General features: G+C 47.1%; 1 protein-coding gene across 1 annotated transcript in view; it reads left to right on the forward strand.

The window, feature by feature from the left end:
• cplane1 (ciliogenesis and planar polarity effector 1) overlaps window positions 1–21,773 on the forward strand; it is a 349,043-nt gene that overhangs the window by 176,092 nt on the left and 151,178 nt on the right. The window contains exons 25-28 of the mRNA XM_073047849.1: window positions 4,355–4,676; window positions 7,551–8,454; window positions 14,824–14,957; window positions 15,418–15,560. Of these exons, the coding sequence (XP_072903950.1) occupies window positions 4,355–4,676; window positions 7,551–8,454; window positions 14,824–14,957; window positions 15,418–15,560 (1,503 nt within the window). The remainder of the gene's footprint in view (window positions 1–4,354; window positions 4,677–7,550; window positions 8,455–14,823; window positions 14,958–15,417; window positions 15,561–21,773) is intronic.

Here is a 21,773-nt window from a genome sequence, read left to right on the forward strand (position 1 = left end):
CCTCAGGACTGGAAAGGAGGAGAGGAAGATGCCATAATAAGAAGGTGGGGGGGAAGCAGAGGAGAACAAGTTGGCTGGTGATAGGTTAGACCAGGTGATTGGGGGAGGGGGTATGAAGTAAGAAGCTGAGAGGTGATAGATAAAGGGCTGGAGAAGGAATCTGATAAGAGGTTAATTAGAAGGGAAAAGATGAAATATGAAAACAAGCTAGCAAATAATATCAAGGTGGATAGTAAAAGTTTTTTCAAGTATGTTAAAAAAAAAGAGAAATGAGAGTGGATATAAAATCACTAGAAAATGAGGCAGGAGAAATAACAACGGGAGACGAGATGGCTGATGAATTAAATGAGTATTTTGCGTCAGTCTTCGCTGTGGTAGACACTGTCAGTATGCCTGATGTTGTAGTGTGTAAAGGAAAAGAAGTGGGTCCAGTTACTGTTACGAGAGAGAAGATGTTCAAAAAGCTGAAAGACCTGTAAGTACATAAGTCACCCAGACCGGAGGAACTGCACTGTACGGTTCTGAAAGAGGTAGCATTGGAGATTGTGGTGTCACTAGAAATGATCTTTCAAAGATCATTGGACTCTGGCATGGTGCCAGAGGACTGGAAAATTGCAAATGTCACTCCACTCTTTAAGAAAGGAGGAAATCAGCAGAAAGGAAATTATAGACCAGTTAGCCTGACCTCAGTGGTTGGGAAGATATTAGAGTCAATTGTTAAGGATGAGGTGATGGAGTACTTGGTGACACAGGACAAGATTGTACAAAGTCAGCATGATTTCCTTCAGGGAAAATCCTGCCTGACAAACCTGTTGGAATTCTTTGAGGAGGTAACAAGTAGGATAGATAGAGGATGCAGTGGATGTTGTGTATTTGGACTTTCAGATGACCTTTAACAAGGTGCCATACATGAGACTGCTTACCAAGTTAAGAACCCATGATATTACAGGAAAATTACTAAGATGGTTAGAACATTGGCTGATTGGTAGGAGGCAGCGAGTGGGAATAAAAGGATCCTTTTCTGGTTGGCTGCCAGTGACTAGTGGTTCCACAGAGGTTAGTGTTGGGACCACTTCCTTAAATGTTGTATATAAATGATTTAGATGATGAAATAGATGGCTTTGTTGCTAAGTTTGCAGATGATACGAAGATTGGTGAAGGGGCTGGTAGTGTTGAGGAAACAGGTAGGATGCAGAAAGTCAGACAGATTAGGAGAATGGGCAGGAAAGTGGCAAATGAAATATAATGTTGGAAAATGCATAGTCATGCACTTTGGTAATAGAAATAAATGTGCGGACTAATTTCTAAACGGAGAAAATCCAGGAATCTGAGATGCAGAGGGACTTGGGAGTCCTTGTGTAGAATACCCTGAAGGTTAACTTGCAGGTAGAGTCGATGGTGAGGAAGGCTAATGCCATGTTAGCATTCATTTCAGGAAGTCTAGAATACAAGAGCAGGGATGTGATGCTGAGGCTTTATAAGGCACTGATAAGGTCTCACCTTGAGTATTATGAACAGTATTGGGCCCCTCATTTTAGAAAAGATGTGCTGGCATTGGAGAGGGTCCAGATGAGGTTCACAAGGATGATTCCAGGAATGGAAGGGTTATCATATGAGGAACATTTGTTGGCTCTGGGTCTGTACTCGCTGGAATTCAGAAGGATGAGGGGGAATTCTCACTGAAACCTTTAGAAACCTTAAGAAAGCTTATGGGGTGTTAGCTTTCATAAGTCGAGGGATAGAGTTTAAGAGACGCAATGTAATGATGCAGCTCTATAAAACTCTAGTTAGGCCACACTTGGAGTATTGTGTCTAGTTCTGGTTGCCTCACTATTGGAAGGATGTGGGTGCATTGGAAAGGGTACAGAGGAGATTTACCAGGATACTGCCTGGTTTAGAGAGTGTGGATTATGATCAGAGATTAAGGGAGCTAGGGCTTTATTCTTTGGAGAGAAGGAGGATGAGAGGAAACATGATAGAGGTGTACAAGATATTAAGAGGAATAGACAGAGTGGACAGCCAGCGCCTCTTCCCCAGGGCACCACTGCTCAGTACAAGAGGACATGGCTTTAAGGTAAGGGGAGGGAAGTTCAAGGGGGATATTAGAGGAAGGTTTTTCACTCAGAGAGTGGTTGGTGTGTGAAATGCACTGTCTGAGTCAGTGGTGGAGGCAGATACACTAGTGAAATTTAAGAGACTACTAGACAGGTATATGGAGGAATTTAAGGTGGGGGTTATATGTGAGGCAGGTTTTGAGGGTTGGCACAACATTGTGGGCCGAAGGGCCTGTAATGTGCTGTACTATTCTATGTTCTATGTTCTATGAATGTTGAAAGGCCTAGACAGAGTAGATGTGGAAAGGATGATTCCCATGGTGGGAGAGTCTAGGACAAGAAGGCAGAACCTCAGACTAGAGGTGCGCCCTTTCAAAACAGATGCAGAGAAATTCTTTAGCCAAAGGGTGGTGAATTTGTGAAATTTGTTGCCACAGGCAGCTGTGGAGGCCAGGTTGTTGGGTGTATTTAAGGCAGAGAATGATGGGTTCTTGATTGGTCATGGCATCAAAGGTTATGGGAAGAAGGCTGGGAACTGGGGTTGAGGAGGAGATAGAAAAAAGGATCAGCCATGATTGAATGGCGGAGCAGATTCGATGGGCCAGATGGGCTAATTCTACTCCTATGTCTTATCGTCTTATAATGAACCGTGGGAGGATGGGAAAGAGGAGGGGCACCAGGGAGAGTTGATTGGCAGGTGAGGAGAACAGCTAAGAACCCAGAGAGGGGAATTGAAGAGGGAGGAAGGGGGAAGGGAAAAATTACCAAAAGTTGGAGTAATTGATGTTCATGCCATCAGGTTGGAGGCTACCTAGACAGAATATGAGGTGTTGCTCCTCCAACCTAATGGGTGTGAGTGCCCGTTTAGACAATAGACAGTAGGTGCAGGAGTAGGCCATTCGGCCCTTCTAGCCAGCACCACCATTCACTGTGATCATGGCTGATCATACACAATCAGTACCCCGTTCTTGCCCTCTCCCTATGTCCCTTGACCCCGCTATCTATGAGCTCTATCTAACTCTCTCTTGAATGCATCCAGAGGAATGGCAAATGGCACTTTCAAAGGAAAGTTGTGGAAAGCACTGTACCTCAGAAGTGGAGGAATATTAGATTTCCATAGCACTTTAGTGATAATGATTTCCAAGGGGAGTTAGCAAGTAAAATAGGACACAGACCCTGAGGCTGTGTTGGAGGCAGGGACTCGCAGAGTTTAACAAACATGAGTGAATCGGAATCAGAATCAGGTTTAATATCACTGGCATATTTTGTGAAATTCATTGTTTTGCATATATTAAACTCAAGAAGTTGTGCAAAAGGTGAACAAAGCAAGGTAGTTACTTGGGTTCATTGTCCATTCAGAAATCTGTTGATAGAGGGGAAGAAGCTGTTCCTAAAATATTGAGTGTGTACCTTCAAGCTCCTGTACTTCATCATTGATGGCAGTAATGAGAAGAGGGTATGTCTGGGTGGTGGGGGTCCTTGATGAGGGATTCTGCCTTTTTGAGACATTGCCCTTTGAAGATGTCCTCAATGCTGGGGAAGCTAATGCCCATGTATTGAAGATGGCTATTTGATGTTCAGCATGGACAGCCTCGGGGTTTGAAATAGGACACGATCCAGGAGACCATCAGCTGGATCACTGACTCCAGAAGGATGAGATGAGATGAGGTGATCCAAAGGCAGATGTGGATGGTCCTGGCAAGTTGGCAGGGTTGTTAATATGGTGTATGGTGTGTTGACCTTCGTCAGTCCAGGTATTGAGTTCCGGAGCCATGAGATAGTGTTGCAGCTCTATAAAACCCTGGTTAGACCACCCTCGGAATATTGTGTTCAGTTCTGGTCACCTCATTATAGAAGGATGTGAAAGCTTTAGAGAGGGTTCAGAGGAGATTTACAAATGCTGTCTGGATTAGAGAGCATGTCTTATGATTGAGGTTGAGTGAACTGCAGCTTTTCTTTTTGCAGTGAAGGAGGATGAAAGGTATAAGATAGAAGTGTATAAGATGATAAAAGGCAGAGTGGACAGCCAACACTTTTATCTCAGAGCGGAAATGCCTAATATGAAGGGGTATAATTTTCAGCTGCTTGGAGGAAAGTATAGATGGGATGTCGGAGGTAGGTTTTTACACAGAGTGGTGGGGGTGTGGAACACCCTGCCAGGGGTGGTGATAGGGGCAGATACAGGCACATGGACGGAGGGCTATGTGGAATCTGAGAGTAGGTTAAAGGGTCAGCATAATATTTTGGGCCGAAGGGTCGGGTCTGTTCTGTGTTCTTACAGCTTCTGTCCTGGTTTCTAGGCCCCAGTGGAGAGGAGATGATGTCAGTGGTGTTGCATGAACTGAACCGGCAGAGGATGAAGATGTCGAGACGGGTGGTGCGGAATATCGGCCCCAGAGAGCTGCATATATGGGAACGGGCTGAAGAGGGTTCGAGAGAACGAGAGGATGAGGTGCACGACCAGTTCTCTTTAGGGACCAGTCTCAGCAGAAGCACTCTGACAGACACCTGGAGATCGCAGACCCAGAGTGAAGGGGACACAATGGACAATGTGTCAGTGGAGCTTCACGACATGAGCAAGTGGCAGGGCAGTGCCTGGCAGCAAGCAGGCACCATGGCCAGGTAGTGTGATGGCCTGTACAGGCAAGACCCTTCCGAGCCATCTTAGGATCCAAGTATGTAGCTCTCTGAAAGTGGCTACACAGGTTGATGGGGTGATTAAGAAGGCATATGGCATGTTTGCCTTGATAAGTTGAAGCACTGAGTTCAAAAGTCAGGAAGTTTTATAAAACTTTAGTTAAGCCACATCTCGAGTATTGAATACAGTTCTGTTTGCCCCAAAGGAAGAATGTTGAGACTTTGGAGAGGGTGTAGAAGAGGTTTACCAGGATTCTGCCTGTTTTAGAGGGCACGTGCTATAACGAGCGGTTGGATAAACTTGGGTTGTTTTCTCTGGAGCAGCCGAGGGTGAGGGGAGATTTGATAGAGATTTATAGGATTATGAGAGGCATGGTGTGTACCCATTTCCAAGGGTTGAAATTTCTAATGGTAGAGGGCATGTATTTAAAGAGAGAACAGGTAATTTCAAAGCAGATGTGAGAGTTAAGTTTTTTTTACACAGAGTGTCTGCAATGCTCTACCTGGGATGGCAATAGAGACAGAAACATGAGAAACTTTTAAGAGATGTTTAAATTGGCACATGGATGTGAGGAAAATGGAAGGATATGGGCATTGTGTAGGCAGAAAGGATTAGTTTAGTTGGCCATTTGATTACTACTGTAATTGGTTTGTACAACATTGTTGTCCGAAGGGCTTGTTCCTATGTTCTGTTTATGGGTCAGTGGGTTAACTGATCACTGTAATTGTCCCTGGTGCGATAGAGTGATGTAGTCTGGAGGAGAATAAAATGGGCTGATCCTAAGAGGGATTGTTTGGAGAAATATTGTGGTGCACCATGGTAGCACTATTACAGCCTGGGGTGGCGGAGTTCAATTCTGGCGCTGTCTGTAAGAAGCTTGTACGTGCTCCCCACGACTGTGTTTCCTCCAGGAGCTCTGGTTTCCTCCCAGTCCAAAGAGGTATGGGTTAGTAGGTTAATTGATCATTGTAAATTGTCTTGTTTATAAGTGAGTTGCTGGTCAGTATAGCTCAGTGGGCTGGAATGGTCTTTTTCACGCTATATCTCTAAATAGAAATAAAAATGGGCCAAACCCGGGAAATGGAACTAGCACATTGGCTTGCATGGATGAGCTGGGCCAAAGGACCTGGCTATGACCTGTAAGTCGAAGTGGTATAATTTTCCCTGATCCACACACATGGGTCACTAACTCATTGAGATGTCATTATTTGGGACCACATTGCTATCCTCCTGACTCACAAAGCACAGTTTTTAATTTACATATTCATATTGAATGTTCTTCCATTTACGCTTCTGTTTGTTTTTAACTACTTAGTTAACTTTAGCCTCTGGACCCTGAGAACATAAAACATTGCAGGCCATCCATTTAACCATTTAATGGATCCCTCCCCATAACCCTTCATTTTCCTATCATCCATGTGCCTGTCTAAGAGTCCCTTAAATGTCCCTGATGCAGGGTGCCTCTACCATCACCCCTTTCATGCACCCAACATTCTCTGTGTCACACCCACCTATCCTTCCCTCCAATCACCTTAAAGTTATGTCCTTTCGTATTAGCCATTTCTACACTGTGAAAAATGTCCACCCCATCCAGTCCATAATGTACTGGTTAGGCACAGGAGTACGTTCAGCCAGAGACTCATTCCACCGAGATGTAACACTGAGCGTCACAGGAAGTCATTCCTGTCTGTGGCCATCAAACTTTACAACTCCTCCCTCGGAGTGTCAGACACCCTGAGCCAATAGGCTGGTCCTGGACTTATTTCCACTTGGCATGATTAACTTATTATTATTTAATTATTATGGTTTTATATTGCTATATTTCTTCACTATTCTTGGTTGGTGCGGCTGTAATGAAACCCAATTTCCCTCGGGATCAATAAAGTATGTCTTGTCTGTCTCTGGCTGTCCTCTCTATGCCTCTTATCATCTTATATACCTCTGTCAGGTCACCTCACATCTTCCTTCGCTCCTAAGAGAAAAGTCATAGCTCACCCACCCTATCCTCATAAGACATGCTCTGTAATCCAGGTAGCATCCTGGTAAATCTCCTGCAAAGGTGTATCTGTGCAGGCTATAAGCTCATGTAATAAAAAAGAGGGCATACAACAAAGCAAAAGTTAGCAGGAAGGTAGAGAATTGGGAAGATTGTTAAAACCTACAGAGAGCAACTAAAATAATTATTTGGAGTTAAAAGATGAAATATGAATGCAAGCTAGCAAACAATATCAAAGTGGACAGAAAGAGCTTTTTCAAATATGTAAGAGATAAAAGAGAGATGAGAGTGGATATAAGATCACTAGAAAATGAGGCTGGAGAAATAATACCAGGGGTCAAAGGGGCAGATGAACTATATGAGTATTTGCATCAGTCTTTACTCAGGAAAACACTAGCAGTGTGCCAGATGTTGAGGGGTGTGAGGGAACAGAAGTGGGTGCAGTTACTATTGCAAGGGAGATGCTCTAAAAGTTGAAAGACCTAAGGGTGCATAAGTCACCCAGACCCGATGAACTGCACTCTAGGCTTCTGAAAGAGGTAGCAGTGGAGACTGTGGAGGTATTAGAAATGATCTGTCAAAAATCATTGCACTTCGGCATGGTGCCAGAGGACTGGAAAATTGCAAATGTCACTACCACATGTAACCGTGGAGGCTACGTTGCTGGGTGTATTTAAGGCAGAGCTTGATTGAACGTGGCATCAAAGGTTACGGGAAGAAGGGTGGGGAGTGGGGTTTGGAGTGCAAGGGGGCGAAGTATCAGCCATGGTTGAATGGCGGAGCAGACTTGATGGGCCAAATGGCCCAGTTCTGCTCCTTGGTTTTCTGGTCTTATGGTAACTGAGTGCGCTCTGTGTTACAGGGACACACAGTCCAGTCAGCAAGGGACATTGGGAGCCAGAGATGATGGTCCAGAGTACAGGGAGTCCAGACCGTCCCAAATCGATGGGGAGATAGGGGATGACGAACCTCAGCCGCCCCTGGTGGGGTCATGGGAGTTTGAGCTTGATGACGAGGAGTACGTGGACTTTCTGGAGCTGTTCCTGACCTACCTGTTGGAGAGAGATCAGGTCGTGAATGAGGGCCCCAACATCCCACTGCTGACCAGCTGCTCCAAATACCTGAGGGAACAAGAACTCAACTCGCTGGCTTTCCATGTCCAGGGCACCCTAAAGCGGCGACAGGGCAGACTTAGAATGTCTGAGGACACCTTCATAGCAAGGAGTTCTTCTAGCTTAACATCTGAACTGCCTCAGAATGAGAGCGTGAGCTGTGGGGAAAGGACAAAGGCTACTGTCTTCTCCCCTGTTCCAGGCACACCCCACTCCATCAGCCGCCCACCAGCGCCTCCTGCTGGGGGCAGTCTTCACAGCTGCTTTCCTGCTGTCATCACTCAGGGTAGGGGCAGAACCAGGGGTTTGTTTGGTTCATGGCCGCAGGCTGTATCCGCTCCACAAGATGTGTCCAGGCAGTGGGGTACACTGACCGACAGTCTGCCGGCCCCTGAGTGTCTATCAATGACATCCCTGTTGAACCAGGACCTCACTCCTGATTTGGAGGCCAGGTTTCCAGACATGGCCAAACTGCTGGAGTGGATGGTTCGATGGTCAGACCGGAAGCTGCTCTATGGGCCGCACAGAGTTGAGATGCTGCCCGTCCACAGCTCTGCCATCCGGGTGAGGACGTCTGTGACTGCCATCCTTCACTCCCTGTGGCTGCTGGACAAGAGCCTGGACATTGACACGTCTCCCCAGAATACCTACAAGGTACATAGTCCTCAGTTTTCCCTTCCCTGTTCCTGTCTGTTCTCCTATGGTTGGTAGAGTAGAGGCTGGCACGATAATATAGTTGTGAGCAGAAAGCTATTACAGTGCCTGCGATCAGGATTTAATTACTGCCGCTGTCTGTGAGGAGTTTGCAAGTTCTCCCTGGGTTTCCTTTGGGTGCTGTCGTTTTCCCTTCCCTACAGGTTAGGGGGCAGCTGTTGTATTCTGAATTTTTTAATCCAGGGTTTTTTCAGTGGTCAGGAAAGAGGCACAAGACTTGTTGCTATATGATCGTTTCATTAAGCTCAAAGAGAATTAGAACAGAGAATAGAAGGAGTAAAAGCTGAAGAAAAAGATGGTGGACCAACATGGCCACTGCTTCTTACACCGGCATAGATGAGAAACATTCCATTCCAATTCATAGATAAGAGTTGGTCCTGTTCAAATAATGCAACACCAGAGAAGCTTTCAGGACTTTCCAGAATAATACCAAGTACTGTCATCACTAGGGGACAGACAAAAAAATTGCATGTACATACTGTGAACACTGGAAACCTACAAAAAAGTTATATGTATGTAAGTGGTTATATGAAATACAAGCAGGTAATTAATTGTCAAGCTGCAAAGAAAATAACAAACAATCTCAACTAATACAGTCTGTAAGTATCTAAACGTTAGGGTGTTTAGAGGTCAAGGATGAGTAAGTGTTGGGCCTCCTAATGAGTGTTAAGGTGGATAAATTCCCAGCTTCTGATGGGATTTACCCCAGATTATTGAAGGAGGCAAGAGACGGAATTGCCGTGGCCTTGACCAGTGTCCTCTCCAGCCACAAGCAAGGTCCCGGAGAACTGGCGAGTGGCTAATGCTGTACCTCTATTTAAGAAGGGAACAAGGGAAAATCCTGGGAACTGTAGACCAGTGAGTCTCACATCAGGTGTAGGGAAATTGCTGGAGAAAATTCTTAAGGATAGGATGGATATATGAGCATTTGGAAACCCATGGCCTTATTAGGCAGACACAGCATGGCAGGTTGCGCCTCACCAAACTTGACTGAGTTTTTTGACAAGATGACAAAGGAGATCAATGAGGGCAGTGCAGTGAATGCTGTCTACAGAGATTTTAGTAAGATATTTCATAAAATCCCTCATGGGATTCTGTGACTAGTGACACCTGTGACTGGTGGTGTGCCACAGGGATCACTGCTGGGTCCATTGTTATTTATCATCTATATCAATGATCTGGATGATAATGTGGTAAATTGAATCAGCAAATTTGCTGATGATAGATTGGAAGTGTAGTGGACAGTGAGGAAGGTTTTCAAAGCTTGCAGAGGGATCTGGACCAGCTGGAAGAATAGGCTGGAAGATGGTAGATAGAGTTTAATACAGACATGTGTGAGGTATTGCACTTTGGAAGAAAAAACCAAGGTAGAACATACAAGGTTAAATGGTAGGACACTGAGGAGTGCAGTAGAACAGAGGGATCTAGGAATACAGATACATAATTTCCTAAAAGTGGCATCACAGGTAGATAGGGTAGTAAAGAGAGCTTTTGGTACATTGGCCTTTATAAATTAAAGTACTGAGTATAAGAGTTGGAATGTTATGGTGAGGTTGTATAAGGCATTGGTGAGACTGAATTTGGAGTATTGTGTTCAGTTTTGGTCACCAAATTACAGGAAGGATATTAATAAGGTTGAAAGAGTGCAGAGAAGGTTTACAAGGATGTTGCCGGGACTTGAGAAACTGAGAAAGGTTGAATAGGTTAGAATTTTATTCCCTGGAGCGTAGAAGAATGAGGGGAGATTTGACAGAGGTATATAAAATTATGATGGGTATAGACAGAGTGAATGCAAGCAGGCTTTTTCCACTGAGGCTAGGGGAGAAAAAAACCAGATGACATGGGTTAAGGGTGAAGGGGGAAAAGTTTGAAGGGAACATGGGGGGGGGGGTGCTTCTTCACACACAGAGTGGTGGGAGTGTGGAATGAGCTGCCAGATGAAGTGGTAAATGCAGGCTCACTTTTGACATTTAAGAAAAACTTGGACTGGTACATGGATGAGAGAGAGGTGTATGGAGGGATAATGGTCCAGGTGCAGGTCATTGGGACTAGGCAGGAAAATGGTTTGGCACAGCCAAGAAGGACCAAAAGGCCTGTTTCTGTGCTGTAATGTTCTATGGTTCTATGGGAGGCTAATCCAGATTAAGATGTATAGGTGAATTGGCTGTTTGGATTCAGAACTGGCTTGCACAAAGAGGACAGACCATAATGCATGAAGGGGCTTATTCAATCTGGAGGCCTATAACTAGTGGAATTCGGCAGGGATCTGTGCTGGGAGCTCTGCTGTTTGTAATGTGTATAAATGACCTGGATGAAAATGTAGATAGGTGGGTTAGTAAATTTGTGGATTATACCAAGGCTGGTTCTTGCTAGTGTAGAAGACTGGCAAAGAATACAGCACGTTGCACGATTAGTTGCATATATGGGGTGAGAAATGGCAGTTGGAGTTTAACCCAGATAAATATGAGGTGCTGCATCTCGGTAGGGCAATAATTGAAGGGACTTATTCGAGTTGGAGGTCTGTAGTGGAGTTATGCAGGGATCTGTGCTAAGACCTCTGCTGTTTGTGTGTTTGCATGAGGAACTCAGCAGGCCAGGCAGCATCTATGGAAAAGTGGAAACAGTTAACGTTTCGGGCCGGGACCCTTTGTCAGGACTGGAAAGCAATAGGAGTCAGAGTAAGAGGGTGGGGGAAGGGAGGAAGTTGTATAAGGTGGCAGGTGATGGGTGAAACTGGGAGAGGGGGAGGGGTGCAGTGAAAAACTGGGAAGTTATTTGGTGAAAGAGGTAAAGGGCTGGAGAAGGGAGAAGCTGATGAGCGAGAACAGAAGACCATGGAAGAAAGGGAAGGGGAGGATCACCAGAGGCAGGTGATGGGTAAGTAAGGAGATGAGGTGTAGGAGGGAGACAGGAATGGGAAATGGTAAAGGGGGGGGGGGGGGGTGTCAGTTACCAGGTTTGAGAAATTGATGCTCATCATCAGCTTCAAAGCTACCCAGACGGAATACCTGTATGTGGTGTTGCTTCTCCAACCTGAGTGTGGCTTATGTATCTTTAGGTCTTTCAGCTTTTTGAGCACCTTCTCTCTTGTAATAATAATTGCACCCAATTCTCTTCCTTCACACACCACAACATTAGGCAGAATGCTAGTGTCTTCCATATTGAAGACTGATGCAAAATACTCATTTAGTTCATCAGCCATCTTGTCCCCTGTTATTATTTCTTCTGCCTCATTTTCTAGCAGTCCTATATCCACTCTCACCTCTTATTTTTAACATACCTGAAAAAACTTTTACTATCCTCTTTGATATTATTTTATAGCTTGCTTTCATATTTCATCTTTTCCCTTCTAATGATTTTTTTTAGTTGCCCTCTGTAGGTTTTTAAAACTTCCCAATCCTCTATCTTCACGTTAATTTTTGCTTTGTTGTATGCCCTTTCTTTTGTTTTTACAATAGCTTTGATTTACCTTGTCAGCCACGGTTGTATTATTTTACCATTTGAATACTTATTCCATTTTCGGAATACACCTCCCTCATTTTTCCCAGAATTGCTGCCATTGCTGCGCTGCTGTCATCCCTGCCAGCAGCTCCTTCCAATTTACTTTGGCCAACTCATCTCTCATACCACTGTCATTTCCCTTACTCCACTGAAATACTGCTACATCAGACTTTACCTTCTCCCTATCAAATTTCAAGTTAAACTCAATCATATTGTGATCACGGGCTCCTAAGGGTTCTTTTACCTTAACCTCCCTAATTGCCTCTAGTTCATTACATAACACCCAATCTAGTATAGCTGATCCTCTAGTAGGCTCAACGACAAATTGTTCTAAAAAGACATCTCTTTGGCATTCAACAAACTCACTCTCTTGAGATCCATTACCAACCTGTTTTTCCCAATCGACCTGCATGTTAAAATCTCCCATGACTACCATAACATTGCCCCTTTGACATGCCTTTTCCAATTCCTGTTGTAATCTGTGGTCTACCTCCCAGCCACTGTTTGGAGACTTGTATATAACTGCAATCAGCGTTCTTTTACCCTTGCGGTTTCTTAACTCAACCCACAAATATTCACCATCTTCCGATCCTATGTCACATCTTTCTACTGACTTGATGCCATTCTTTACCAGTAGAGCCACACTACCCCCTCTGCCTACCTTCCTATCCCTCCGATATAGCGCAAAACCTTGGACATTCAGCTCCCCACTACAACCATCCTTCAGCCATGTTTCAGTGATGGCTACAATAGATAGATAGATAGATACTTTATTCATCCCCATGGGGAAATTCAACTTTTTTTCCAATGTCCCATACACTTGTTGTGGCAAAACTAATTACATACAATACTTAACTCAGTAAAAAATATGATATGCATCTAAATCACTATCTCAAAAAGCATTAATAATAGCTTTTAAAAAGTTCTTAAGTCCTGGCGGTAGAATTGTAAAGCCTAATGGCATTGGGGAGTATTGACCTCTTCTTCCTGTCTGAGGAGCATTGCATCGATAGTAACCTGTCGCTGAAACTGCTTCTCTGTCTCTGGATGGTGCTATGTAGAGGATGTTCAGAGTTTTCCATAATTGACCGTAGCCTACTCAGCGCCCTTCGCTCAGCTACCGATGTTAAACTCTCCAGTACTTTGCCCACGACAGAGCCCGCCTTCCTTACCAGCTTATTAAGATGTGAGGCGTCCCTCTTCTTAATGCTTCCTCCCCAACACGCCACCACAAAGAAGAGGGCGCTCTCCACAACTGACCTATAGAACATCTTCAGCATCTCACTACAGACATTGAATGACGCCAACCTTCTAAGGAAGTACAGTCGACTCTGTGCCTTCCTGCACAAGGCATCTGTGTTGGCAGTCCAGTCTAGCTTCTCGTCTAACTGTACTCCCAGATACTTGTAGGTCTTAACCTGCTCCACACATTCTCCATTAATGATCACTGGCTCCATATGAGGCCTAGATCTCCTAATATCATACCAGTTGCAGATATGTGCTGAGAAATGGCAGTTGGAGTTTAACCCAGATAAATGTGAGGTGTTGCACCTCAGTAGGACAAATGCAAGGAGACAGTACACTAAATGCAAGATCCCTAACAGTGTTGCTGAGCAGAGAGACCTTGGGATCCAAGTTCATAGCTCCTTGAAAGTGACTAAGAATGATAAAGTGGTTAGGAATGCTTATGACATGCTTGCTTTTATTAGTTGAGGTATCAAATTCAAAAATCAGAAGATTATAGAAACATAGAAAACCTACAGCACAATACAGGCCCTTCGGCCCACATTATGTTGCAACTTTATAAAGCTGTGGTTAGGCCACATCTTGAGTATTGCATACAGTTCTGGTAGCCCTACGTAGGAAGAATGTTGAGGCTTTGGTGAGGGTGCAGAAGGGGTTTACCAGGATGCTGCCTGGTTGAGAGGGCATTTGTTATCATGAGAGGCTGGATAAATTTAGGTTGTTTTCTCTGGAGCGCGGGAGGCTGAGGGGAGATCTGATAGAGGTGTGCAAGATTATGAGAGACGTGGATAGAGTGGACAGAGAAGATCCATTTCCCAGGGTTGAAATGCCTAATATCTGAGGGCATGCATTGACAGGAGAAGGGGTTGGTTTGAGGGGGATGTGAGGGGTAAGTTTTTTATTCAGAGTGGTGGATGCCTGAATGTGCTGCCTGGTGTGGTGGTAAAGGCAAGTACATTAGAGGCTTTTAAGAGATGTTTCAATGGGCATACGAATGTAAGGAAAATGGAGGGATATGGACATTGTGTAGGTGGGAGGGATTAGTGTTTGGGTGTTTTTTGATTTGTTTTTTCGCTGGTTTTCCATTCTGTACTGTTCTATGTTCAAAGTGTTGCCGCGCTTCCAGTGCCAGCATAACGTGCCCACTCTAACCACTTTGACCACTTTGCACTAAATGGATTTCGAATTTTTTTTGTTCCAATTATACTCTTCTGTGTAAAAATTGTCTATTATTTTTGTCCTGAAGAAGGGTCTTGGCCTGAAATGTCGACTGCTTATTCATAGATGCTCCCTGACCTGCTGAGTTCCTCCAGCATTTTGTGTGTGTTGCTGTAGATTTTCAGCATCTGCAGAATCTCTTGTGTTTATAATATGTTTATGTTTCTTTTGTGAATGTTGCTGATCTGTTGCTCTGCACATTTGATGTTGCTGCAAGTCAGTTATTTATGGCACCTGTGCATACGTGTGCTTGTACAGTATGTCTGACCGTGGAGGGGATACTGGGCATCCCTTGCCCATTTAAAGTTGCTGCCTACCTGGGTTAACCGATAGTTTCCTTCGTAGGACTCTGAAGAGGAGCAAGTTACAGATTGTGTCTGCCAGCCCAAGCTGAAGTTGGGCAGGAATGTCGGTTCCTCTGGGATACCCAAGGTGGGGTGTGGCATTGACATTGGCAGAAATGTTGAACCTTTCCAGCAGTAAGTACAATGGTGCTGAGTTTCACTCAGTGTGAAGGAGACCACAGTGAAATCACTCAATTGGTAGGGTGTGGAACAAATTCAGCAATCACGGTGTGGGGGTGTAACTAATGCACCAATAACTGTGTGGGGGTGTAATTGATAGACTAATCAAAGTGTGGGGGTGTAACTGATACAGTGATGTAACTGTTTGACCAATCACAGTCCATGTGTATAAATGTTACACTAATTACAGTTTAGGGATATAACCAATAGCTCAATCACAGAACATGGCCTTAAATGATAGACCAATCACAGTGTGGCAAGTAGAGTTGGCACATAATATGTTCAGAAGCTAGCTCCAATCGAACCAGTGGGATGGGAGTGGGTTTGCTGTGCTCAGTGCTGTGGCTGGTGGTGAAGCGATTCTCACCCAGTATCTCCTAGAAAAATCTGTTTTTCCCTGCTCTGTTATTGCTAGGTCAGATCATGCAGAAGCCTTTCAGGTGCTGGAGTCTGGTGATGCGGATCTCCATGGTAGACAGGATATGACGTCAGATTCTGACAGCGGAACTGATGAAGAGGAGTCAGGGGCTGGTCCAACATCGCCTCCTCTGGAACAAGGTATGTCTCTCTGTTTCTGTAGTCTAACATAACAACACAGAGAGAGCTCAGGCACTCCGTAAATCACACTCTTTAAACAGCACAAAAAAAGTATTGGAAGAACTCAGCGGACAAGATAAACACATCAACTGTACTGTTTTCCATAGATGCTGCCTGACGTGCTGAGTTCCTCCAGCATTTTATGTGTGCTGCGAGGAACTCCGCAGGTAAGGCAGCATCAATGGAGAGGAATAAACAGTTGACGTTTTGGGCCAAGACTCTTAGGCCTGGAAAGGAAGGGGAAAATGCCAGAATGATAAGGTGGGAGGCAGGGGAATGAAGTAAAAAGCTGAGAGGTGATAGGTGGAAAAGGTAAAGGGCTGGAGAAGAAGGAATCTGAGAGGAGAGAGGAGTGGCCATAGGAGAAGGGAAAGGAGGAAGGGCACCAGGGTAAGGTGAGTTACATCTCCTCTTAGGGTGGCTTTATTGCAGCGAAAGAGGAGGCCATGATCAACATGTCAGAACAGGACTGGAAGTTGGAAATAAAATAGTTGGCCTCCAGGAAGTTCCACTTTTTGTGGATGGAGCGGAGGTGCATGTCAAAGTGGTCCCCAATCTACGTCAGGTCTTACCAATGTAGAGGAGACCACACTGGGAGCACCAGATACAATAGATGATCCCAACAGGTTCACAGCTGAAGTATTACCTCACCTAGAAGGACTATTTGGGACCCAGAATGGAGGAGAGCTTAATGGATTTGTGGCTAAATTTGCTGATGATACAAAATTAGGTGGAGGAGCAGCTAGTGTCGAGGAAACAGAGAGCCTGCAGAGAGACTTGGGTAGTTTAGGTGAATTGGCAAAGAATGTCGTGGTTTGTTGAAATAACCAGGAGACGCAGAAGATTCTTTGAGAAATTTAAGCCTTTATTAGCAAACAAAAGCTGAGACAATTAATGAGCGTGTCACTAATTGCCCGCGGAGCTTAATACACAGTATTCTTTATAGTACTTACTTATCTCAGTTACACTAGCATACCCTCTTATCACCAGCACATTAGCTTGTTGACTCGCCAACAGTATTTTTGTTCAGTTGCTCATACTTGTTCTAGTGCCTTGACTGGTTCTCACACCATCGCACGATCCTGTCTAGTCTACTCCTTGGAATACGGGTCCCCCTTCCCGGCCTTGACTGGTTCTCACACCATCGCACGATCCTGTCTAGTCTACTCCTTGGACCACGTGTCCCCCTTCCCGGCCTTGACTGGTTCTCACACCATCGCACGATCCTGTCTAGTCTACTCCTTGGAACACATGTCCCACTTCCCGGCCTTGACTGGTTCTCACACCATCGCACGATCCTGTCTAGTCTACTCCTTGGAACACGTGTCCCCCTTCCCGGCCTTGACTGGTTCTCACACCATCGCACGATCCTGTCTAGTCTACTCCTTGGAACACGTGTCCCCCTTCCCGGCCTTGACTGGTTCTCACACCATCACACCATCGCACGATCCTGTCTAGTCTACTCCTTGGAACACGTGTCCCCCTTCCCGGCTTTGACTGGTTCTCACACCATCACACCATCGCACGATCCTGTCTAGTCTACTCCTTGGAACACGTGTCCCCCTTCCCGGCTTTGACTGGTTCTCACACCATCACACCATCGCACGATCCTGTCTAGTCTACTCCTTGGAACACGTGTCCCCCTTCCCGGCCTTGACTGGTTATCACACCATCACACCATCGCACGACCCCGTCTAGTCTACTCCTTGGAACACGTGTCCCCCTTCCCGGCCTTGACTGGTTCTCACACCATCGCACGATCCTGTCTAGTCTACTCCTTGGAACACGTGTCCCCCTTCCCGGCCTTGACTGGTTCTCACACCATCACACCATCGCACGATCCTGTCTAGTCTACTCCTTGGAACACGTGTCCCCCTTCCCGGCTTTGACTGGTTCTCACACCATCACACCATCGCACGATCCTGTCTAGTCTACTCCTTGGAACACGTGTCCCCCTTCCCGGCTTTGACTGGTTCTCACACCATCACACCATCGCACGATCCTGTCTAGTCTACTCCTTGGAACACGTGTCCCCCTTCCCGGCCTTGACTGGTTATCACACCATCACACCATCGCACGACCCCGTCTAGTCTACTCCTTGGAACACGTGTCCCCCTTCCCGGCCTTGACTGGTTCTCACACCATCGCACGATCCTGTCTAGTCTACTCCTTGGAACACGTGTCCCCTTTCCCGGCCTTGACTGGTTCTCACACCATCGCACGATCCTGTCTAGTCTACTCCTTGGAACACGTGTCCCCCTTCCCGGCTTTGACTGGTTCTCACACCATCGCACGATCCTGTCTAGTCTACTCCTTGGAACACGTGTCCCCCTTCCCGGCCTTGACTGGTTCTCACACCATCACACCATCGCACGATCCTGTCTAGTCTACTCCTTGGAACACGTGTCCCCCTTCCCGGCTTTGACTGGTTATCACACCATCACACCATTGCACGATCCTGTCTAGTCTACTCCTTGGAATACGTGTCCCCCTTCCTGGCCTTGACTGGTTCTCACACCATCACACCATCGCACGATCCTGTCTAGTCTACTCCTTGGAACACGTGTCCCCCTTCCCGGCCTTGACTGGTTCTCACACCATCACACGATCCTGTCTAGTCTACTCCTTGGAACACGTGTCCCCCTTCCCGGCTTTGACTGGTTCTCACACCATCACACCATCGCACGATCCTGTCTAGTCTACTCCTTGGAATACGGGTCCCCCTTCCCGGCTTTGACTGGTTCTCACACCATCGCACGATCCTGTCTAGTCTACTCCTTGGAATATGTGTCCCCCTTCCCGGCCTTGACTGGTTCTCACACCATCGCACGATCCTGTCTAGTCTACTCCTTGGAACACGTGTCCCCCTTCCTGGCTTTGACTGGTTCTCACACCATCACACGATCCTGTCTAGTCTACTCCTTGGAACACGTGTCCCCCTTCCCGGCTTTGACTGGTTCTCACACCATCGCACGATCCTGTCTAGTCTACTCCTTGGAATATGTGTCCCCCTTCCCGGCCTTGACTGGTTCTCACACTATCGCACGATCCTGTCTAGTCTACTCCTTGGAACACATGTCCCCCTTCCCGGCCTTGACTGGTTCTCACACCATCGCACGATCCTGTCTAGTCTACTCCTTGGAATATGTGTCCCCCTTCCCGGCTTTGACTGGTTCTCACACCATCGCACGATCCTGTCTAGTCTACTCCTTGGAACACGTGTCCCCCTTCCCGGCCTTGACTGGTTCTCACACCATCGCACGATCCTGTCTAGTCTACTCCTTGGAATATGTGTCCCCCTTCCCGGCCTTGACTGGTTCTCACACCATCGCACGATCCTGTCTAGTCTACTCCTTGGAATATGTGTCCCCCTTCCCGGCCTTGACTGGTTCTCACACCATCGCACGATCCTGTCTAGTCTACTCCTTGGAATATGTGTCCCCCTTCCCGGCCTTGACTGGTTCTCACACCATCGCACGATCCTGTCTAGTCTACTCCTTGGAATATGTGTCCCCCTTCCCGGCCTTGACTGGTTCTCACACTATCGCACGATCCTGTCTAGTCTACTCCTTGGAACACATGTCCCCCTTCCCGGCCTTGACTGGTTCTCACACCATCACACCATCGCACGATCCTGTCTAGTCTACTCCTTGGAATATATGTCCCCCTTCCCGGCTTTGACTGGTTCTCACACCATCGCACGATCCTGTCTAGTCTACTCCTTGGAACACGTGTCCCCCTTCCCGGCCTTGACTGGTTCTCACACCATCACACCATCGCACGATCCTGTCTAGTCTACTCCTTGGAACACGTGTCCCCCTTCCCGGCCTTGACTGGTTCTCACACCATCGCACGGTCCTGTCTAGTCTACTCCTTGGAACACGTGTCCCCCTTCCCGGCCTTGACTGGTTCTCACACCATCACACCATCGCACGATCCTGTCTAGTCTACTCCTTGGAGCACGTGTCCCCCTTCCCGGCTTTGACTGGTTCTCACACCATCGCACGATCCTGTCAAGTCTACTCCTTGGAACACGTGTCCCCCTTCCCGGCTTTGACTGGTTCTCACACCATCACACCATCGCACGACCCTGTCTAGTCTACTCCTTGGAACACGTGTCCCCCTTCCCGGCTTTGACTGGTTCTCACACCATCACACGATCCTGTCTAGTCTACTCCTTGGAATATATGTCCCCCTTCCCGGCTTTGACTGGTTCTCACACCATCGCACGATCCTGTCTAGTCTACTCCTTGGAACACGTGTCCCCCTTCCCGGCCTTGACTGGTTCTCACACCATCACACCATCGCACGATCCTGTCTAGTCTACTCCTTGGAATATGTGTCCCCCTTCCCGGCCGTGACTGGTTCTCACACCATCGCACGATCCTGTCTAGTCTACTCCTTGGAACACGTGTCCCCCTTCCCGGCCTTGACTGGTTCTCACACCATCGCACGATCCTGTCTAGTCTACTCCTTGGAATATGTGTCCCCCTCCCCGGCTTTGACTGGTTCTCACACCATCACACCATCGCACGATCCTGTCTAGTCTACTCCTTGGAACACGTGTCCCCCTTCCCGGCTTTGACTGGTTCTCACACCATCACACCATCGCACGATCCTGTCTAGTCTACTCCTTGGAATACGGGTCCCCCTTCCCGGCTTTGACTGGTTCTCACACCATCACACCATCGCACGATCCTGTCTAGTCTACTCCTTGGAACACGTGTCCCCCTTCCCGGCCTTGACTGGTTCTCACACCATCGCACGGTCCTGTCTAGTCTACTCCTTGGAACACGTGTCCCCCTTCCCGGCCTTGACTGGTTCTCACACCATCACACCATCGCACGATCCTGTCTAGTCTACTCCTTGGAGCACGTGTCCCCCTTCCCGGCTTTGACTGGTTCTCACACCATCGCACGATCCTGTCAAGTCTACTCCTTGGAACACGTGTCCCCCTTCCCGGCTTTGACTGGTTCTCACACCATCACACCATCGCACGACCCTGTCTAGTCTACTCCTTGGAACACGTGTCCCCCTTCCCGGCTTTGACTGGTTCTCACACCATCACACGATCCTGTCTAGTCTACTCCTTGGAACACGTGTCCCCCTTCCCGGCTTTGACTGGTTCTCACACCATCACACCATCGCACGGTCCTGTCTAGTCTACTCCTTGGAACACGTGTCCCCCTTCCCGGCCTTGACTGGTTCTCACACCATCACACCATCGCACGATCCTGTCTAGTCTACTCCTTGGAGCACGTGTCCCCCTTCCCGGCTTTGACTGGTTCTCACACCATCGCACGATCCTGTCAAGTCTACTCCTTGGAACACGTGTCCCCCTTCCCGGCTTTGACTGGTTCTCACACCATCACACCATCGCACGACCCTGTCTAGTCTACTCCTTGGAACACGTGTCCCCCTTCCCGGCTTTGACTGGTTCTCACACCATCACACGATCCTGTCTAGTCTACTCCTTGGAACACGTGTCCCCCTTCCCGGCTTTGACTGGTTCTCACACCATCACACCATCGCACGATCCTGTCTAGTCTACTCCTTGGAACACGTGTCCCCCTTCCCGGCTTTGACTGGTTCTCACACCATCGCACGATCCTGTCTAGTCTACTCCTTGGAATATGTGTCCCCCTTCCCGGCCTTGACTGGTTCTCACACCATCGCACGATCCTGTCTAGTCTACTCCTTGGAACACGTGTCCCCCTTCCCGGCTTTGACAGGTTCTCACACCATCGCACGATCCTGTCTAGTCTACTCCTTGGAACACGTGTCCCCCTTCCCGGCTTTGACTGGTTATCACACCATCACACCATCGCACGATCCTGTCTAGTCTACTCCTTGGAATATGTGTCCCCCTTCCCGGCCTTGACTGGTTCTCACACCATCGCACGATCCTGTCTAGTCTACTCCTTGGAATATGTGTCCCCCTTCCCGGCCTTGACTGGTTCTCACACCATCGCACGATCCTGTCTAGTCTACTCCTTGGAATATGTGTCCCCCTTCCCGGCCTTGACTGGTTCTCACACCATCGCACGATCCTGTCTAGTCTACTCCTTGGAATATGTGTCCCCCTTCCCGGCCTTGACTGGTTCTCACACTATCGCACGATCCTGTCTAGTCTACTCCTTGGAACACATGTCCCCCTTCCCGGCCTTGACTGGT

Source organism: Hemitrygon akajei, chromosome 6, assembly GCF_048418815.1.
Source record: "Hemitrygon akajei chromosome 6, sHemAka1.3, whole genome shotgun sequence".
NCBI classification, from domain to species: domain Eukaryota; kingdom Metazoa; phylum Chordata; class Chondrichthyes; order Myliobatiformes; family Dasyatidae; genus Hemitrygon; species Hemitrygon akajei.